The following is a 21,481-nucleotide window of genomic DNA, read 5'->3' as shown; positions in this document are numbered from 1 at the left end:
CAGCGCAGGAGCTGTAGCCTGTATGCATTTTCAATCACTGCTTTTGCTCGTTCGTCTCTCCGAACTGATGAACAGCTCCCTACTACAACTACTCCAAGCTGACTTCAAAAGTCAACTTCCGAGTCTGACTCGTGGAGTGCACAGAAAGGCACGTTCCTAAAGACAGCGTCGCACGTGCCCCCCGACGAGGAATGCGTTCCACTCGTGGAAGGATGGATGTCGCCGTCGGGCACGGCTCCGTGGACCCGGGGAACGACGCCGACCTCGTTTTCGCCGCGAAAACGAACGGCGTCGTTTGAGCCGAATCAGACCGCTTAGATATTCTGGAGGGCCCTCGCATCTTGCGTTTGCCCATTACTTTCTCCCTTGGCTTCTTTCGACATATCTCCTCTTCCTTGTCCGCTTGCAACTCTTCGTTGCGTTCCCATAAGAACAGTGGAAAAGCCCATAAAAAAATCTCGAATCTTTTGCGTGCTTTGATGACCTTTGACGCTCACCCTTTTCGATTCACCTCATATCGTCCCCAACCCATCCGTCAAGTTCCGATTTTTCTCCATCTCTTTGTATGAACTCGGAGCTGGGCTCCGGCTGAGCTCGACCTTTCTTGACGAAATTCGCCCGCTTTTTGTGCTTTCCGGGGAAGTTCTTGACGGCCCTCATGGCCGCCGTGCTCAAATGCAAGCCTTCCAGGGAAACAGCGGCGTTCGCGGCCTCGCAGTTCCGCTGCTTTATGTTCAACAATCAGATGCATGCGGGCCGCGTGCCCAATTCTCACCGCGCTAGCCATTCCAATTGGGATAGGTTCTTTGCCAACACCCCGTACCTCTTTACTTCATTCAAGCCCGTGACGCTCCGCGGCGATTTCGTCGAGCAGGGCACGCAGTTCTTGAGTGATCGGAGGGTTAACTCGATTGTTGGTACCAAGAAGGGTGCCGTAACATGTGATGAGAGGGAAGAATTAGGTAATTTTCGTGGGGATTATGATGGGGGTAGAAGGTGGAGTGAGAAATTTAACATGGCGAGCTCCAATGGGGACCCGCCGGAGGTGTGGCAGCCTCCTGGGGGCGGAGTTACGGTGAGGCTCGGGAATTCAGGGTATGTCGTGACGAGAGGAGGTGGGTCGGGTTCGGAAAGTGATTCACCCAAGGATGAGTCTTGGGGTGGCTCCAATTGGGGGAGCAATTTTCCCACTCCAAAGGAGATTTGCAAGGGGCTTGACAAGTTTGTGATTGGACAAGAGAGAGCAAAGAAGGTAATGCTTGTTGCTTGTTAGTGAACTTAAAATTCGTTTTTAAAGGTTCACTGTTTATGCTCTATGAAATGTAAAAGGATAGATGTCAAGAAGCTTAATTTGCTAAAGCAATGTCTTCTTTTCTTATTTTGAATTGATATTCTGAGTGGTTACCATTAGCAGTAGTTACTGATCATTGCAATATTGCTTCTGGAATACAATCAAACGGTGTAGATTAATTCTCCATTAGTTGGGAGTAAAGAATCTGTTTAGGTATTATAGTTACCTGTAGTTGCGTAACGAGTTAGTATTTTATGCTGTAAAGCAATAAGCTTTTACTGTTTGTGAACGCTGGAAAGCCAATGGTTTTCTGTCATACTATCAGAATGAGAATATTGTAATTGGTGATTTAGCATGGTGATACTCAGTGCTCATGCTGGTTTCTGAATCAAATCATATGAAAGTTTCCTGCGTTACTTGAACTTTTGGGATCCCTCTCCAGATATGCTAGCCTTGAAACACTTGTGTGGCTGTGAGAAGATATTAGGTGTGAATAAATGGAAATATGATGGACTTTATTATAGAGCTTTGGAGCTATAAATAGTTTCTCAGTCTGTTAAAAACATTTTTTACAGTCCTCCTTGTCATGTGCTTTTGCAGGTGCTCTCAGTTGCAGTCTACAATCACTACAAAAGGATATATCATGAGTCTGTGAAGAGGTAATTAGCTTAATAACTCATGGTATACTCATACGAGCCTGAATATTTCCTGATTGATCCACGCACTTCTGATGTTAAACCATTTAAATGTCCAATTGAACTGTGCCATGCTTTCATGTATATTTTAGGCAATTTCTCCTTTTCGCTTGGTGAATTTCTCTTTTGGGAGTTGCCATTTTTCCATTAACTGATAATGAGCAACTTTAATTGTTATTGTTTTGAACCCCACTAATTAAAATTTGTTGGTAATTTAGTTTTTTGTGTGGTGAGATGCAGGATGTTTCCGTGTTTGTTGTATATGTCTAAGCAAATACAATAAGGATAAACTATTGGGATGTAAAGCTAGAATTTCAAGCTTATGGAAGATATTCACTCTTTTATTCTGAGGATTTAACTATGATTATTGCCGTGCAATATGCAAATCTTTGTCATAAAGTTGAAAGGAAATGCATTCATGATTCAAAGATGGATTAGCATTGACCTGTTTGTTCACAATACTTCAAATCAATACATTGAAGATACCAAATTAATTTGTCCATATTGTGCATGTGAAACGGAATAGCTTCGGTGAAACTTTTAGTTTGCCACCATAAAGGCTTGGAACTTATTATGGGTTAATCGTCCTCAATGGATCTTTCTTTACGTCTATCCAATGTTCTCTAGCACTACGACCTTGAAATATTGGAGTATAGCCTTCATGTGTTTCTCTATGCGCCTGACTAGTGTCACTTCTAGTGCTCATAACTCTTTGTGTTAAATTGTTTAATCCTTCGACACTTCCATCATCATTCTGGAAGTTAGGCCTTCTGGAGATTCAGAGGATGCAAGACCAGAGTCTGCTGATGATTACTTAGTTGAACTTGAAAAGAGTAATATCCTTCTCATGGGGCCGACAGGCTCAGGTAATTCACTATCAGTCTCTATCCCCACTTGAGAAATGTGAATTAGTAAATGTTTCAGCTATAAAGTAAATATTTTTTATCTGATCAAGTGCGAAATGCGTTGTCTAGTTGTACGTCTTCATTCGAGCCAACTTAGGGTCCTTTCGTGAATCCAAAAAGTTAATATAACCCAGAGTACAGTTTGTATAAACTGAATTTGCATATAAAAACTTCTCCCTGCCTTATTAATTTCTTCTGTTACTGATGTTGATCTCTCTTTGCTTACAATTATGTCGGAATATTAAATCGGAGTTTGGACAGTTGATATGATAACTATAAGAGAACATACAGAGTTTTATATTTTTTCTCTCTCTTCCAGTCATTTAATTATCCCATGAATTGACTACTTCTCGGGCTTACTCTCTGTTGATGTTGTCTCAAGGACAGGGAAGACATTACTAGCCAAAACTTTAGCACGATTTGTGAATGTTCCCTTTGTTATAGCTGATGCAACTACATTGACTCAGGCAAGTCCTTAATTTTATCTTTTTGTCATCAGCATGGAGCAAAAATGTGAACACATTGAAGCTTCATGTTTTACAAGTATTTGTCCCTAGTTGCTCATATATACACAAGCTTTGGGAATTATGAAGATGCAAGAATGTACCTAGTCTTTCTCAGTAGGCATTGCTGATTTGGAACCTTACCTTTTAGATGGATACCAGTAACTTTTTCTGCGTCATTCTTGCTGAGTAGTTGACTATTTGACGATATGGAGTAAGTGACTTGTCCAGGGAAGACTCGTGTTCATTGAGTTTAACTAATATGGTATCGACAGTGGAAAAGTAACTTCTTTACCTAATCTTAGACTTCTGGGGAGAGACTGGATGATTTATTCCATTTGTTTTAAAGTTCTTTTAGGAGAGTGGGATACTAGGATAGCTAGGATCATTGTTTTCCCCCCCTTTTTGGCTCAATTTAGAATTGAAATTTGTGTCATTTTCTTTTGGAATTCATATTTCTGAACTTCTCATGTGCTGTCCTATTCAATTGCGAAAGTGAGAAAGTTTGTCAGTGATTTTAGCTCTGGACTTGCAATGACATGAACTGTAACTTGCAGGCTGGATATGTAGGGGAAGATGTGGAGTCCATATTGCATAAGCTTCTTACAGTAAGTTTTTCTCCCAAAAAGGAGTGACAGAACTTTTGTCCCTTGACTTGAATTTTTATCTTTCTCTGGTTGCATCTTTTCTTGGGTTAAGATGGCCTCTTGCAATTTAGGGCATGTACCTAAAGGACTTTCACTTTATACTTTTTTGATTAATCTAAATCTGCAATGCTCGTACTTTGACCTTTTTTAGTCTAAAAATATCTGAAACTTTCTCAACATCTAAATGTTGCCCCCATAAATTCACATATATATTATTTTTCATGAATAATATTTTAAATTTCGTTGTGAAAGCAACAAAGGTGCATTTTGCTTATGATTAATCAAAAACGAACAGTCCTTTAGTAATCTTCACTTTAGGTTCCTTTTGGTTGTTTTTTCTTTTGAATGAGGACAATTCTACCACAAGCCGTAAGATATGGAGTTACTTTGGATTTGTCTGTTCTAGCTCATTAGGATTATTTCTCACAGCAGTAGTGATCTATCACATTACTTTTGAGTCACATTCATTTTTCTGGTCCAACTGCTCAAGCTTCACCTGAGCAAGCCAAAGTTATGCTTGCTATTACTCAGATTTAGTGCTGCTTCCTCATAAGATTTTGGGCCTTCTTTGTGTGGCCTTTCAAGTTTCTTTTGTCCTGGCATAAGTCCCAAGCTCTACTTTAAACATGTATGCCTATCATAAATTTCTTCAGTCTTGGAGTGTGGTACATCTGCCAAAGTTCTTTGTATGGGTTGTCCTTTAATTGCCCTCTCCCTCTTCTCAAGAATAATAGTTTTCCTTGTGTAAAAACAACAGAAAATAAAAGCTAGTTTTTTCACTGTTTTCCATGCTGTATTAGCTTGCTAGAGCAGTTGTGTATATATACGAATTATCTTCTGTCATGGTTCTCATTGCGGTGAAAACTGGTGATCTTACCTTCTTGTTTCTTCAATTTGTGAGGCTGCCGATTATAATGTGGCAGCTGCACAGCAGGGCATTGTTTACATTGATGAGGTTGACAAGATCACCAAAAAGGTTTGTGCTTCCCCTCTTTGGTCATCTTGCTTGAAAATTTACTGAATCCTTTCAACCTTAGAAGCATGTGATTTGATTACCTATTTTATCTTGCAGGCTGAGAGTGTTAACATAAGTAGAGATGTATCTGGGGAAGGTGTCCAGCAGGCATTGCTAAAAATGCTTGAGGGGACTGTAAGTGTGTTTTCTGCCCCAGCTCTAAAATGAGTAAACTAGCCGTCGCTTATGTTTCCATGTCATGGACAGGCAAGGTGACGAAGTGTCACTAAAAAAGCTCTTTGTGCTATCATGAACACAAACACACACGTACATATATATACACAAGGGGAAAAAAAAGAAAAAATCCTGCCTGTTGATCTTATCACCTCCAGAGTCTGTCAAATGGTGGAACTTTTACCGTGATTATTCTTGACTATGTCTGATCTTGAACTCTTTTTTTTTTTTGACATTCATTTTGTTCTGGATCTTGTAAAGGTCGTAAATGTTCCAGAGAAGGGAGCTCGTAAGCATCCTAGAGGTGACAATATTCAAGTATGTTCACCCTGCATTTATTTAATGAATTACAAGTCATGAGCATGTACTTCATTACATCCTGGTTTACAACCTATACTTTGTTCTTTCTCTTTTTGACAGATCGACACCAAGGACATCCTCTTCATATGTGGCGGGGCCTTTGTTGACCTAGAGAAGACAATCTCTGAGAGGTCATATTAATGCTAAAGTCCTGATTCTAATGTCCTCAAAATTGACTATAAATGTGCTTGTACTTGACTACCTGAAAAATTGGTCTGCAGGCGTCAAGATTCGTCCATTGGATTTGGTGCTCCTGTACGTGCGAACATGCGAGCTTCCAATGTTACGAATGCAGTCGTGGCATCTTCTTTATTAGAGTCTGTAAGTGCATGCTAGTCCTCATTTTGCATCTAACAGCTTGTAATCTTCCAAGCTTGTTAAATTCACATTTACTAGGGCTGTTTGGCAGGTTGAGAGTAGTGATCTTATATCATATGGTCTGATACCTGAGTTTGTTGGGCGGTTTCCAATCCTTGTCAGTTTGTCAGCTTTAAGTGAGGACCAACTTGTTGAGGTAATTCTGTACTCTATTTTATAGTCGGTACTTTAAATTTGTGAGGTTAATTATGTGAAGTCAACTGACTGACTGGTTTTTAATTTTGCTGTATGTCTCGCATTTTCGTTTGCCTCATGCTGTCTTTAACTTTATCAAAAGATCACACTGTTCAAGCATTTTTAGAGTGTTGAAACGTTGCTGACTATGTGCATTGACTTTTTGTTCCTTGGAGAAAACATGAAAGCGGTCAAAGACTGCAGCAAAATAAGACTTACAATGTTTGACTTCATGATTTGGGTCGCTCCAATTTTAGCTTGTTTTCTACAATCTCATGACTCTGTTGTAACTCATGTAGGTTCTAACGGAGCCAAAAAATGCTTTGGGAAAGCAGTACCGGAAGATGTTCCAAATGAATGGCGTAAGTTTTATTGCAGGGGCTTCTTCCCAGTTTATGTGGAGAAGCTCTGCTTAGAATTGTTTGTGTGTTCAGTGTGACTAGTGTCATTTAGATTGTTTGATTTCACATAGACATCGTGTTTTGCAGGTGAAGCTGCACTACACTGATAATGCTTTGAGATTAATTGCTAGAAAAGCGATAGCCAAAAATACTGGTGCTCGAGGATTAAGATCCATACTGGAGAATATTCTGATGGAAGCGATGTATGAGGTAATTCTGATATTCCTCCTGGGGATCACTTGAGTGGTCTTCTGAGAGCAGTAATGTCAATCAATCCCTTTGCTTGTTGGCTTAATAAGGACGCTTTAAAATTTTTTGTAGCTAAGTCAAGAACGACAGTTCTCGGGTTTGAATGTTTCTTCAATTACTTTCGGATGTTAGTTTGGTGATCTGTTGGCCATTCTTGATTCATAGGTTGGTATTTGCAACGTTTCTAGTTGTCTCATTAAATACCTAATATTCCCTAATTCCTTTTTGCAGATTCCAGATGTCAGAACGGGGGAAGACATAATTGATGCTGTCGTAGTTGACGAAGAGGCGGTTGGGATCGAGGGACGTGGACATGGGGCGAAAATCCTCTATGGCAAAGGTGCTTTTGATCGATATCTTTCCCAAAAGAAAGTAAAGGATCAAGAGGTGCATCTTGCTATCTTCTCGTGTTACAAGTGTCTTTCCCTGAAGAAACATCTCTTTCTCACGTTCTTATTTTCGTGTTGCAGACGAGCATCGAGAGTCCTGATGGGGAACCTGAGGTCGAAGCCGAGATTCCTAAAATTGTTGCCAGCATGTAATCCTTTTAGCTCAATCTTATTGTAATTCCATCGGTGTACATAATAATCTTATATTTATTGAACTAGTTAGTGTATGCATATAACATTATAATTCTCCTCAGAAATTGCATTTTCTGACGGTTCGTGCGCGTGTATATTGTCATTGCTTTTCTGATTGAGATCTATGGTACATTACAACTTCTCTTTTGCTTTTCTGTGAAGATGCAAATAGATTGTTCCTCGTGATTGGGCATGTTCCAAGCGTGCATTATCTACTTGAATTATTATGGGCGTTATTATGCCACACTCTCATTCTCACGTCTGGCCTTGTGAAGGATGACATTTCAAATTTGGCATATGGTTAGGCCGTTTTCACTGTAAACACGGTCAGGATTTGTGACATGACGGGAATTATGTCCTTTCATCTTGGGGTAGTGTGAGGAGCAGCATCCTTTGTGAAAAATCCAATTCTCGAAGTAGCACCGCACGAGAATTCGGACCTTTCTTGACGATGTCGAGACTGAAATACAAGGACATCAACGTCGCTCTATTTCATACACTAGCCCATGCATTGCATGCAATGCAAGAAGTACGCCAATCGTGACTACTCTCCATCCGAGGTGGCATATCACACAAAATGATACGTTTGCATGCTGCCGCACGATACACATGTCAACGCACACAAACACCCTCTCTCTACTCCAGTAAAACGGTCTTAAGTCAACTGCATAAAGAGAGAAAGCAATAAAAGGCTTCAATCATGCGACTTCCGATTATTATTCTGAAGGAGACGAAGTGAAAATGGGGTCTGTACGCTTGATATTAGAAGGAAACCCTTCTCATGTAGATTATAAGTACGCTTCCGTGAGACCATTATAGGGAATTTCTTTTTGTGTTGAATGAAATGACGCTCGCTTATTGAATTTGACATGAATCAAGCGTATTGATATCATTGTTCCATAACCAAATCATCTGAAGTGGAGTCTTGTCCTTGGCACAAGAGCAATGCTTCACCTTCTCCTTCAAATATAGTCATTTCCAATCCTATTCCTTTAAATTACTTTTTAGCAAATTTCCCGTTTTCCATTGAAGTGGGCGACTGCCCCAGGTTTCACATATGAACCAAGCAAAATTTGTTAGGTAAAACGACGTTTAGCCTCATGTTCTAAGCTTAAAGGAGCTTTTGATTAGTAGCTGCTTTATTATACATCCAGCAGCGAGTGATGCATACCAACAGCAGTTCACAGAAAGTCCGAGATTTTATCTCCATCGATACCTTTTATATCGCAACTAGTATGCACTTGATGGAATACCCACAGGCCACAATAGATGGTTCAGCAAGACAAAGCAGGTGACATTTCATCCAATATCTATTCCACTGAAGTGAAGCAAAGAATGCAGATACTCACTAGCACTTAATTAGCACAAAGGAGACTTTCCTTAGGCTTTCACCTGTTTGCAGCATCATCGCTTCTGCCTTTGGTCTCGACTATAGTCTCATTCTCATTTGCTTCTCTGGCTGGATCTACGTCCCCACTAGCTGAATTCTCAGCAACAACTTCCTCAGTACTCTCTTCTTTCTACGTCACGGCTAGCTGAATTCTCAGCTACAACTTCCTCAATACTCTCTTCTTTCCCAGCATTTGCATTTTCAATCGCTGATGGGGCTGCATTGGCTTCGGCACTGGCGTTATTAGCCAAGTCCTTTTCTTCTTCCTTCTTACCCAGCAACTTTGAAGGAAGTAAAGAAGCAACTGCAGCTCTTGCGCTTCTCTTGGCTGCTTCAGCTGCCTCGGCCTCTCTAGCTTTAGCCTCAGCTTTTTGCCTCTCCTTCTCCTCCATCAGCTTCCCCAACTCTTCCTCTCTCCCTTCTTTCCTCAACTCTTCCTTCACAAACTCCTGAAACTCCTCATCGAAGATAATTGGATCTTCATCCAACAGTTGATCCACCATTTTAAGAACTTCGTCCAATTTACCATCCTCGCTCAGCGCCTTCATCATGAACTGGTAGCTCTCCACATCCATCTTCAGCTTCTTCACCATGAGATCATAGAATGCCTTAGCCTCGTCGACCTTCCCCACCTTCACCAACCCATCAACCAACTTGTTGTACACTGCCAAATTAGGTCTCAGACCAGAATCCACCATTTTCTTAAAGTATCCCGCCGCATCATCAGCCCTGGCATTCTTGAAACAGGCATCCATCAGCAGAACGTGAGTGAATTCATCAGGATTGACTTTCTTCTCGCTCATTTCCCCAAAAAGCTCCTCTGCTTCTGCCAGCAAGCCATTCTCACACAATTGTTCAATCAAAACATTGTATGACAACACGTCCGGACCACATCTATAGTCGCCCATCTTCCTGAAAACATCAATCGCGTCTGTAAACTTCCCTTGCTTGCAATAGCCATCAACAATCACGTTAAAGCTCCCCAGATTAACTGCCAACCGCTTAGGTGGATTATGCTCGTTAAGCATTCTGTCAAACAACTTCAGCGCCTCCTCAAACTTCCCATTCTTGGTCAACGCATCCAACACCGAATTATACGCGACAGCACTCATCTTCACCTTCGAATTCTCACCCACGGCTTCCTCATAACACTCCATCGCAGCATCCTCCGTTCCCCTCAAGAAGTACCCTTTCATCAACCCTCCATACACAACCCCATCCTCAATGACACCCCCCAACTTCTCCTTCAACTCCTCATAAAGCTTGAAAATTCCATCCGCATCCGAATTCTTCGCACACCCGACCATCAGATAATGATACACGAGCGGGTCCGGAGCGAACTCCTTAGCGGCCATTTCCTCCTTCAACTCCAGAGCCCTCTCGACCCTGTTGTTATCCACCAACCCCTTGATCAGTATCCTGTAAGTCGTGGGCGAAGGATTAATGGGCGCGTCATTGATGAACTGCTTGTAGTGCTCCATCGCGGTATCGGGTCTTCGGCAATCGAGGTAGGTCTGGAAGAGCAAATTACAAGTGATCACATTGGGGGCGAGCCCGGCCTGAGTGATGAACCGATGGAGAGACAGGAAATCGGAGTACTTCGACTGGCGGACGAGCGCGTGGAGGACGGCGTTGGCGGTGAAGATGGTGGGGCGGCAGTTGGAGTAGATGGAGTGGCGCGTGAGCAGGGCGGCCTCCTCGAGGTCGTTCTCGCGGATGAGCGCGAGGATGCGGTTGTGGAGGTTGAGGCGGTTGCCGGAGAGGGCGGAGAGGGGCTCCGGGAGCTTCGGGGAGTTGGGGTTCTGCGGGATGGAGGACGGGGGCTTCGGCGGGGGCGGGGAGGCGGAGGGGCGGCTGAGGGAGGAGAGCGGCGGCTCGATGCGGAGGCGGCGCTTGCGGCGGCGGCGCTCGGCGGCGGCCTCCTCCGGGGTGGCGAAGGAGAGGAGGCGGAGGGAGACGGAGGAGGGCGGCGGCGGGTGGCGGCGGTGGGGGCGGCGGAGGGCGGGGGTCGCCAGGGTTTTGAGGTGGGCGAGGAAGGCCGGTTTTGAGAACGCCATTTCTAGAGAGAGAGAGAGAGAGAGAGAGAGAGGGGGGAAGGAGATGAAGCTGGATAGGGTTCTGAGAGGGTTTTAGGAAGGAGGTCGGGTCGGGTCGGGTCGGGTCGGGTCGGGTCGGGTCGGGTCGGGTCGGGTCCAGGGACGAGGGAGTTGGTTTGGGCTTAAGGCCCAGTAAAAGGATTGCTTATGGGCTTTTTCTCGTGTATTATTCCTACTTGATAAAGGAAAGCTCGTGGGTCGTGACATTAACTCGAAATCTTTGGTAAACCATAAGAGGAAAGAAATGAGATTGAGATATTGGAACGTTGATTTTAGCCCCTAATACTAACTTTAATGAGATTAATAATAAGAAAGAATCGATTGATCTTGATTACCCATTTCACACGGTTCCACGAGTCTTCAGAAAAAAAATCGAAATGAAATTAATTTGCAAAAATTGCAATTTCATTTGCTTTGCGAACTGTACTCACAAAAAAACCCCTTCTTGAATTGGATTGAAGAGCAAAGATAATTGGGTGCACTTCGATTCTAGTTCACTAAAGGCGGAGCAAGATCTTCATTAAAAATAAAAATAAAAATTGCAATGTCCAAACTTTTTTAGCACGCTCATATGAGTTTTCATATATATATTTTGGTTGAAACAGCTTCATTTAATTTCACTTCAAGTAGGTAAAGTAGAAAACGAGCCCAACTGGGCTTCAGAACAAAGAACATCAAACAATGGTTGGGGTGGGCTTGAGACCTAGTTCGGAGGGAGGGACTGATCTAGTTGGGCTTTAATGACTCAATCTGCTACTTTATTTTGTTCTCTAAAATAGTGGGTTAAGCTTAAATGAGGCAAAGAGGAAATTGAGGCCCGGCCTATCTTGAGTAGTTCAGAGATTTCCCACGATGTTTGACTCTCCCCCAACAGTGCCTGAACTAAACTAAGGCAATCAGACTCTAGAGTTGTACTTTCACTTCTCCCTTCTTTCTTCTCCCATTTGTGCATGAACGCCACTCCCTCCAATAGAGCTAGGGTTTCTGCTTGAAGTGCAGATTGCACTCTCACCTAGCGCGCAAATCCTCCGACTAAAGATCTAGCGGCGTCTTTGCATACTCCAGTAATTGTGCCTATTGTTGTGCCCGCTTGGAACGTGCCGTCAACGTTGATTTTCAGCAACTTTGGGGTAGGGGGACGCCATTGGGATGATGAGGTACGGTCTCTCTCCAACCCTTTTTTCTAATTTGAGTTCTAGATGCTGAAATTTTCGTGCTTTGTGAGTGTTTCGGTGACTACTCCACGCAGATCTGGTGTCTTCTCTCAAAAGATGGCCCCATTCCTCTCTTTCCACACAAACCAGAGTGTTTCAGCAACTAGTTCGAGGGAAGGTGCTTATGGTAAGTCGCTCTTGTAATGAAGGAGCCATTGATCTATGCTTGTTAGTCCCTTGCTCTGAATTCAAATGCTGATTCGTGGATCCGACCACACTTTAGTTGTCCAGGGGCAAAGCAGAAACAAGTGCTTTGCTGATTCGTGGCTTCATTTTGCACAATTGGCATGTCAATTTGGTATGATTTTTCGTCTGAATAAATTCTCTTTCGTGGGGAGGGCGTTTTGACATAGAGTCCATATAAAGACTTTGATTTTTGGTAGGGTCTACATACTCCATATCTTGCACCATAGCGCTTGAGGCTTTTGGTATGATGGTGATGCTTCATTTTATGCTAGGTTGATATTGGCTTTCCTTAATTGATTATATCTACTCTTCACTGTATAGTTGCCTGATATTGTTTTTGTCCAAATAAGTTTGTCTTTTTCGCTTGTGGACGGGATAGGAATTACCAATATTTCATTTGCAATTCTGTCTTTGAATGTGTTCTGTACTATGTCTTCTTTCCATGAGAGAGTCTGCTTGTCGATCAACTCAGTTACACGCTTAGGTTCTTCTCGATTAGTTCGTCCTATAAGTGTACCCAGCTTTAACCATTTATCTTCACGTATTCTAATGGATTGCCCATCCCTCACTGCCCATTGAACCGAATATGATATGGCATCCCTCCCAACTAGTAAGCTTTTCCATCCCCACGAAGATTGTTGCCCCTCCCTTGCATGCCAGAAGTCGGTACTGGGAAAATATAACCCTTTAAAGAGCTGACTCCATAGTGTGGGAGGATTTTCGACCATTCACCATGCTTGCTTGCCTAGCATGGCCTTGTTAAAAGTAATTAGGTCCTTGAAACCCATCCCTCCATTATCTTTTCTCATCTTCATTACATTCCAGCTTTTCCGGTGAATGCCAGCTTTCACTTCATTGTTTTTCCACCAAAAGGAAGCGATCTTTTGCTCAATAGCTTTACAAATAGATTTCGGGATTTTAAATATGGACATTGCATATTGTGGCAAGGCCTGAACCACTGCTTTCAACAGGATTTCCTTTCCAGCTTTTGACAACAAATTTTCCTTCCATCCTTCCAATTTCATGTTTACCCAAGCCAAAATTCATGCAAACATATGTTTTTTTTTAAACTGCCCCAGTCAAAGGGGATGCCCAAATATTTCCCTGTTTTCTCAATCTCTAGGACTCTCAGCTCCCCTGCCATATTTCTTCTTAGACTCTGAGGGCAGCCCGTACTAAAAAGGATCCCTGATTTGTTTAGATTCACAACTTGTCCATTTGCTACACAAGATTGATTTAGCACCTCAGCTAGATTTTGGCATTCGCTAATTTTGCCATCCAAAAAGAAAATTGAGTTGTCTGCAAACAATATATGAGATAATGTGGGGCAATGTTTGTTCAGCTTAATGCCTTTTAATCTCCCTTCCTCAACTATTTTTTTCATCAATAAAGATAAGACATTTGCAACAAGTATGAACAGGTAAGGGGATAGAGGGTCTCATTGTCTAATACCTCGAGCTGGTTGAAAATAAGGTAGAGATTCTCCATTGAATTTCACGCTGAAAGATACAGTAGTCACACATTGCATGATCCATGATACCCATTTAGTGCTAAACCCCATCTTCAGCATACAAGCTTCTAGAAAATCCCATTCAACTCTGTCATAAGCCTTCTTCATAAACAACTTGGAACTTCTTCTTTCTTTTCCTGATTCTAAGTTGGTGGAGAACCTCTTGAACTATGAGAATGTTGTCTTGTATTTGTCTTCCACTCACAAAAGCGCTTTGTTTTATTTCAATCAGCTTAGGTAGCCATTTTTTCAGTCGATTTGCTAGCACCTTCGAAATGATTTTATAAGTAAAGTTGCAAAGGCTAATCGGCCAAAATTGATCTAATTTTTCTGGATTGGGGGTTTTAGGGACAAGTGTGATTTGGGTTCTATTCAGAATTGGGTTGAGGCATCCTTTCTCCATGAAATCCTCTACCATTTCTAGAATATCTTTTTGAATGTAGTTCCAATGATGTTGATAAAACTGACCATTCAAACCATCTGGTCTTGGAGCTTTGATTGCACCGAGTTGAAAGATAGTTTCTTTGACTTCTTGTAGTGTAATTTTAGCTATTAGAGCTGTATTCATTTCATCAGTCACCATAGTAGGGCATTGATCAATGATGGGTTGGAAATTGCGAGGTCCAATTGAGCTGTATAATTCTGTAAAGAAGGATAATGTTTCCTCTTTCAGTCTTCCCTCATCCTTGCTCCACTCGCCATCCGAAACTTGGAGTATGGATATTCTATTTCTTTGCCTGCGCTGAATCGTAGTAGCATGAAAGTATTTAGTATTCCTATCCCCCCATTTCAACCAAGTAATTCTCGATCTCATCCCCCATAACATTTCTTCTTGCTTCCATAATAGCTCAATATTTTCTTTTACTTCTTTGACCCTCTTCTTATTGTGCTCGACCTCTTTGCTATTTGTGATGGATTCAAGTTCTCTTTTTAAAGATTTGATATGCCTATGGGTGTTTGAGAAGTTTTTACTCCAAACCTCTAATGACATCATGACTTTTTGTAACTTTGCCCACCAACTCAGATTTGTCACACTTGGATCATTCAAAATGGCATGTATTATGTCCTCATATTCCTTATCCTCCAACCAAAAGGCTTCAAACTTGAAATTCCTTTTCTGCTTTGACCTTTCAGCCAGGAGAGACACCAACAAGGGGCAGTGATAAGAACTTATTGCCGGCAAGGAAAATACTAAAGCTTCTGGGAACAAAACCCTCCATTCAATAGTGCATAGAACTCTATCAAGTTTTTCTTTAATAAAGTCATCTCCCTCTCGGTTATTTGCCCAGGTGAAAGCGCAACCTTTTCCTTCTAATTCCATAAGAACAATCATTTAGGACTTCCTGGAATGCTGCCATTTGATAATATTAAGCTAATCTCCCTCTAACCTTTTCCTAGCGGTAGAGAATTTCATTAAAATCTCCAAGACAAATCCACGGGAGAGAATTGTGGACCTTGATATATTTCAGCTCCTTCCATAACATCACCCTTCTTTGGAAGGTATATGGTGCATGCACAAAAGTGCTTCTCATAACTATCTTGTTGCCCTCCCATTTACAAGTGGCATTTATAAACTTAGCCGAGCACGAGTCAATTGATACCTGAATTTCTTCATTCCACATTAGAGCTAACCCCCCTGCTGTCCCGATTGGGTCCACCACAAAATGATTCTGGAACTTCAACATCTTCTTTATCTTGACAACCAACTATTTTTTGTCCTTTGTCTCCATTATGAACACTAAACTGGGCCTATTATGAGCCACTACGGCTCTTAGTTCCTGAATTGTTAGGGGTTGCCCAACCCCTGATAATTCCAACTTAAAAAGTTCATTGGTACCTCGGTGGCTTATTAGGGCTAGCCACCAAAGCCCATGTACCCTCTCCCTTCTCAACTTGGATCGGAGTTTCTAAGAGTTGTGTCTCGTCCAATAGCTCCTGGTCTATCTTCTCACTGCCATAAGAGCTGAATCTTTTCTATTTCTTGCTTGTATGCCTTGCTGTTTTCCCTTCTTTTTTCTAATTTCATCCTTCCTTGAGGGTCTGTTTATGGGTAGAAAGAGATTTTCCTTTGTCTGGCCACGTTAATAACAGGAACGAGGGGTTGGATTTCCCTGGTGTGTCTCTTTGCTTGTCATAATCCATATCTTTTCTTTTTTCAGGTCTGTCCATACAGCTACTGTTAGGGGGGGGGTCTGTTGAACAATCTCCATTTGATTTGGAGCTTCTTGAGTTTCAGGTATTACCTCTTCCTCTACACTACCTTTATACTGATCTTCATAACACTTCTTCCATATAGGACTGAATTCTTTTGTTTCTGCCTTCAACTAGTATCCGAAGCGTAGTTCATGAATTCTATCAATATCAACCTGGTTTTCAGCACAACGTGTAGTAAAGTGGCCTAGTTTGCCACAAACATAGCAGAAATGAGGTAACCTTTCATATTTATATTCCAGCCAGAATTTTTTCCCCACCTGTTTAACAACACTTCCTTGCTTTAAAGGTGCGAATAGATCCAGTTTAACTTTCACTTTCCTTGATATAAAATTAACAGCACCCTTTGATTCCATTTTAATCTCTAAAACTTCTCCTAGGTCCTTCGCAATCCTCCTTACAACTTCTTCATTTCGCCATTCCACCGGGAGGCCAAAGATGTGTACCCAAAAAGCCCCCTTTGAGAAGTTGTAATAGCGAGGGGGAGAGTTAGGTTCCCAGGGTTTTAGTAGTAGGCAGTGATTGGCAAAAGATCACGGACCTCCATTTAGCACGCGTCTAGATTCCACTTCTGTTTTAAAAGCAAATAAGAAAAGTCCCTACTCCAAAGGGGTTATATCAACACTATCTATTTTCCAAGCCTTCTTCATAGTATTCTGGAAGGCTTGAAAATTTACAGATGGGTTCATAAATAACTTCCCTATCAACATTGCACGACAATCCTTTTCATGCTCAAAAGTATCTATATCCTCTAGATCAATTATATTATCTACTGACCACATATCACCCAATTTTTTGCAGAGAAGTTCTAGATGAGGATCTACTCTTGAGTTTTCCATGTAGGCCAGCCAACCCAGTAGTATAACGAGAGATGTAATAGACTGGACAGCAAGCGTAGCAGCAGAAACTCTAAAGGCAATTCATAACCCTGAAGGCAAAGAAGCAAACCTGGAGCAAGGGGAAGCGAGTGATACCGTGAATGGGATAACGATTGTACTAATGCTGGATCAATGTAACAGTTAGCGACAATATTAAGCGTCCAGCCCTCCTGAACTCCTTACAGGAAACTGGGTTTTAGCTAGATGACTGAAAATGGAGTAAGGTTAGGGTTTTGGGTAATTTGGGATAGATGAAAAAGAGAGGGGATTTTTAGACGGGAAGGCATGGCTATTTGAGGGATATTACGTGGAGGTGTGGATTCCATTTTAGTGGATCTTGGTAAAAGTGGTTCATTTGGTGAAGAGGACAGGTTTATGCACCATTGAAACAATGCTCGCGTTAGAACGGAACAGTTCTCGAAAGGAAACTATGATCAACGGAATGGAGCTATAATGGTTATCGAAAGGGCCGGAGACACAAAGATGCGGAGGGTCGAGTGTTTCAATTTAGGGTTGGGATTAGAGCTGAGCGGAGCCATCACCATGCCAGGTGTCGAGGACACTCTTCCTGCGAGAGAGAAACCCAGAAACGGGAGAAACCCAGATATATATGTATATAGAACGACAAGCTGAGTTTTCATATATTACACGCTATAAATTACACCAAGTGATGACGATGGGGCCGCCACCACCGCCAGCTTTATTATGCTCGCCCACGTTTGACCGTTTGAACCGATTTTAATTATAGATTGCATGGAGAGAGTATAGACAAATTAAAATGCTCCAAATTCTTGGTACGCAGCTCTTTATCTTCAAATAAAAAGTCAACCCATAAAAAAACTGGCAATGTCCAAACAGCGACTTTTCGCAGCTTTGTGTTCACACAATCACATGCGCGCGGTTCTTTGCGGACACCCTGTACCACTTTCCACTTCTTTCAAGCCCGTGACGCTTCACGGCAATTCCGTCGAGCAGGGTACTGAGCGGTTCTTGAGTGATCAGAGGATAGTTTTGTCAGACGTCAAGAAGCTTAATTTGCTAAAGCAGTGTCTTCTTTTCTTATTTTGAATTGATATTCCTGTGTGGCTACTCATCAGCAGTCCAAGCAACATGCTTTTACCGTCTGTGAACACTGGAAAGCCAAATGGTTTTCTGTCATACTATCCGAATGAGAATATCCTATACTACGTCTAGCGTTACAAACATCTTTCCCTGAAGAAACATCTCTTCATCACGCTCTTATTTTTGTGTTGCGGACGAGAATCGAAGGTTCTGATGGGGAACCGAAGGTGCAAGCTGCATGTAATCCTTTTGGCTCAATCTTAGTTGTAATTCCGCAGGTGTACATAACAATCTTATATATATATAATCCTCCTCAGAAATTGCATTTTCTGTCCGGTTCGTCTGCCATTGCTTATGGACCTTTTCTCGTGAATTATCTCTACGCGATGAAGGAAAACTCGTGGGTTGTGACATTATCTTGGAATACCAAAATACTAAACCCAAGGGCAAAAAGGGAATACAAAATCAACAAGATCAATTAACCTCTAGTATATGCTGTAAAATATTAGAGGGAAGAAATTAAATGTTGAAATGTCCATTTGAGCCCTCGTATTAACTTTAATGAGAGAAATAACAAAAAAAAGTATCGATTGATACGGAATATTCAATTCACGATTTCACGAGTTTCAAGAAAAAATGCATTTCATTTGCTTTGCGAACCATACTTACCAAAGACCTTCTCGATTTGGACCAAAGAACAAAGACGATCGGGCGCGCTTTGATTTAGTTAATTGATGGCAAAGCAAGATCTCCTTTAAAAAAAAAAAATTGCAAAGTTCAAAATTTTTGAACACACTTACACGAGTTTTTGTGTATTATGTACTGCAAATTACAAAATAGCAGTTTTAGTTGAGAAACACGTGCACAAAATAATAATAATAATAATAATAATAATAATAATAATAATAATAATAATTCCAGACCAATTAAATGTTCCTAAATTCTTGATACGTGGTTCCTATCTTCAAATCAAAAGTCAACCCATCGACCATTAATGTATACATCGGGCATTAGATTAAGAGATTATTTAATTCGATTTTCATAATCAAGATGGCATGGCGATGTAACCAACGAGTTAATTAACTAGAGATTAGGAAGGCAAGCTGACGGCTAATCTTTCAAAGCAAGTCATATCCTGGACGCTCTAATATAATACTAGTCTAGCGGATCACATATAAAATAATTGTTTGAATCGGTCTCGACTAAGTAATAATCTTTTTCTTTTCAACAATCGATCTGGCACTTGTCGAGTTCATGTTGCAGTGTTATTCTATGTACGATTGCATCTAGACCTATCAAAGTGGATTATAAAATAATTTATTAACTCATATACGACGGGTTGAAATGTGTTATAAATGAATTGTCATATCGTTAAATATCATAAATGGTTTACAATTTATTTGGACTCATCCCACCTCTATAACTTTCTTTTAATTCTTTCTTGTTTTTACTCGATCTTGCGAAGAGTTTTCTTAAATTGAATTAGATTTGAAAGTGTCTTAGCAATATGAATTGGATTGGATATGTGTTGGATTAGGTGTGAGTTGGGTTAGGTATAAGTATTAGATTTGCATTGTATAGAATATTTGGATATTTTCAATTCAACCTATTTGTTTAATGTGTCTATGCGCTCCTGTCTTCTCGATCTCCTTTTGCCGAAGCAGGAAATTGATTCGGAAAACGCTTGTTTGACATAATTTTCCTTTTTTACTACATGTAATTTTCAGCTTTATCCACATGCAATTGCACCGACTATTTGATCTGCGGGTCCATTGATCGCAATCAGAATCTTAAAAAGAAAAGGAAATCTAATTGGCCTGACTCTGTCCCTCCTCCCCTTTTTTTTGGCTTTTTCTTAACGAACGAGTTTGATATTTTACTTTTGGTAATGTTGATTCCTCTAAGATTTTTAAGATGTAAAATAAATAAAATCTACAATCACCATTACCTTTTTCAATACTTTCTAAAAGTAAAAACGACTTTTTCTCTAACTTTCACGGGGATAATCCAAGCCTCTTGACCCACCAAAAAGCTCCTCGTGAGTTTTTCTTTTTAGTGAGAAAAAAAACCATAACATATCCTGGAAAATAACTATAATGGCTTTACTATTGTTATTTGTATATGTCTAACATTTTGAGGTACTTCAATACTTAACACCCGAGAATTTGAGGTACATAAAATTAAGTCGGAGTCGAAGTTAAAAAGTTCTAGGTATAAAGTTGAAGAAAAAATCAAAAATCGAAAATAAACCCATACACCAAAAAGAAAAAATCCAATCTATCTTTTTTGAACTCACATTTAATGGTGCTTACAAGATTTGAAAACTCAAAATTTGAAAAACATTTAAAAAAAAAATTCTTACTTATATCACTTACAAAAATGAATGAATGAAAAATATTTTCACTACTCATGAAAAAAGTTAGATATAAATTATTGTCGATATTGAAAATATTTTTCAATGATTAATTTTTCTAAGTACCCATCATTTTTGAAAAATGTTTTTCCAATTTTGAGTTTTCAATCTCTCCTTTGTTTTTTTCCCTTATTTTTGCCTTTTCTTTAATCTATTTTTTTCTTCTCCTTGAAATTAGAAATATCAAACACTTGAAAACATTTAGAAATATACAGACATTTATACGTGGACTCTTAGATGTTTTCTTTATAATTCTATGAGATTTAAAATAACTTTTCTTACTTTTCAAAATTAAGGAAAAGCAAAGGTGTTTTTTTTTTTTTTTTTGAGCCAGGAGGTTGACTTCGCAACAGGGGTGTGCACTCCATGGCTCCACTGGCGATTCCATTTGAATGCTTGCTACTGCTCTCTCCATTATAGAAAAGGAAAGAAAAAAAGCTTGAATGGTCACAACAAGTGAACAATGCTCCCCATGGCGAAAAATCGCCACAAAAGTATGCAATTACCACAAAATGATTAGCTCAAGATCGAAAGGATTGAGCGTGATCTCGATTGAAATAGTGTTCTACAAAATCAATTGGTGTATGCTCACAAATGGCATTTTGCACAAAATGAAGCTTTTTTCTAGAAAAATCATGACGGAGATTCCTTACGAGACATTCATTAAGTTTTTGAATATGAAAGGTAGCAATTTTGAATCTAATAATTTTTTGAGATATGTATTATTCGGGATATAAAAACTATACCTTTTTGTGCTAATTATGTTGGAAAGTGCTTCGGTACACTCCTCAAAATGAATCTTATGTCAATTCACGCCAACAAGCAAGAAAGAGGAACTTGATACCAACACAAAACATTATTAGGATTATAAGGGGATAAAATTCGCCTTTTTCAAAAAGTGTTAATTTAAAAAAGAAAAAAAAAATGAATAAAGCCCCCCAACTTTTCTTGATTTACAATCAGATACACTAACTTTAATGAAAGTAAACAGTTAATGTTGATTGAGTAACCTAATTCTAAAAAAACAACTTTTTCATGTGGTTAGCTTTTTAATAGAATATTTTGTTCCATCTCCTATTGGGAAAAATTTCCTCCACTAGTGTCTTTAATTGGTAGTTTATAAGTGTTGACATTACTCACATACAAAT

General features: G+C 40.4%; 2 protein-coding genes across 2 annotated transcripts; one reads left to right on the top strand and one right to left on the bottom strand.

Annotated features, from left to right (window-relative positions):
- Nucleotides 1-358: 358 nt before the first annotated feature.
- On the top strand, nucleotides 359-7,528 carry LOC104424511 (CLP protease regulatory subunit CLPX1, mitochondrial). The gene is made up of 15 exons (XM_010036965.3): nucleotides 359-1,252; nucleotides 1,892-1,950; nucleotides 2,752-2,852; nucleotides 3,279-3,358; nucleotides 3,952-4,002; nucleotides 4,943-5,017; nucleotides 5,114-5,191; nucleotides 5,492-5,548; nucleotides 5,651-5,721; nucleotides 5,812-5,911; nucleotides 6,000-6,104; nucleotides 6,442-6,504; nucleotides 6,631-6,753; nucleotides 7,024-7,179; nucleotides 7,263-7,528. Exons 1-15 carry the CDS (start codon nucleotides 659-661, stop codon nucleotides 7,332-7,334), a joined length of 1,785 nt encoding a protein of 594 aa, XP_010035267.2. The 5' UTR covers nucleotides 359-658; the 3' UTR covers nucleotides 7,335-7,528.
- A 951-nt stretch (nucleotides 7,529-8,479) lies between these two features.
- LOC104424510 (pentatricopeptide repeat-containing protein At3g49240, mitochondrial) lies at nucleotides 8,480-10,844 on the bottom strand. The gene has a single exon (XM_010036964.3). The coding sequence runs from the start codon at nucleotides 10,818-10,820 to the stop codon at nucleotides 8,877-8,879; it is 1,944 nt and encodes a 647-aa protein (XP_010035266.2). The 5' UTR covers nucleotides 10,821-10,844; the 3' UTR covers nucleotides 8,480-8,876.
- Nucleotides 10,845-21,481: the final 10,637 nt, after the last annotated feature.

Source organism: Eucalyptus grandis, chromosome 11, assembly GCF_016545825.1.
Source record: "Eucalyptus grandis isolate ANBG69807.140 chromosome 11, ASM1654582v1, whole genome shotgun sequence".
In the NCBI taxonomy this organism is placed as follows: Eukaryota; Viridiplantae; Streptophyta; class Magnoliopsida; order Myrtales; family Myrtaceae; genus Eucalyptus; species Eucalyptus grandis.
This window is presented reverse-complemented; position numbering and strand designations above follow the sequence as displayed.

Bases quoted from the DNA above. Each gene is read 5' to 3' on its own strand.
- LOC104424510 (XM_010036964.3), bottom strand. From the start codon at position 10,820: ATGGCGTTCTCAAAACCGGCCTTCCTCGCCCACCTCAAAACCCTGGCG.
- LOC104424511 (XM_010036965.3), top strand. From the start codon at position 659: ATGGCCGCCGTGCTCAAATGCAAGCCTTCCAGGGAAACAGCGGCGTTC. The intron at 1,951-2,751 runs GTAATTAGCTTA...TCTGGAAGTTAG, and splicing joins TATCATGAGTCTGTGAAGAG to GCCTTCTGGAGATTCAGAGG. The intron at 6,754-7,023 runs GTAATTCTGATA...TCCTTTTTGCAG, and splicing joins TGATGGAAGCGATGTATGAG to ATTCCAGATGTCAGAACGGG.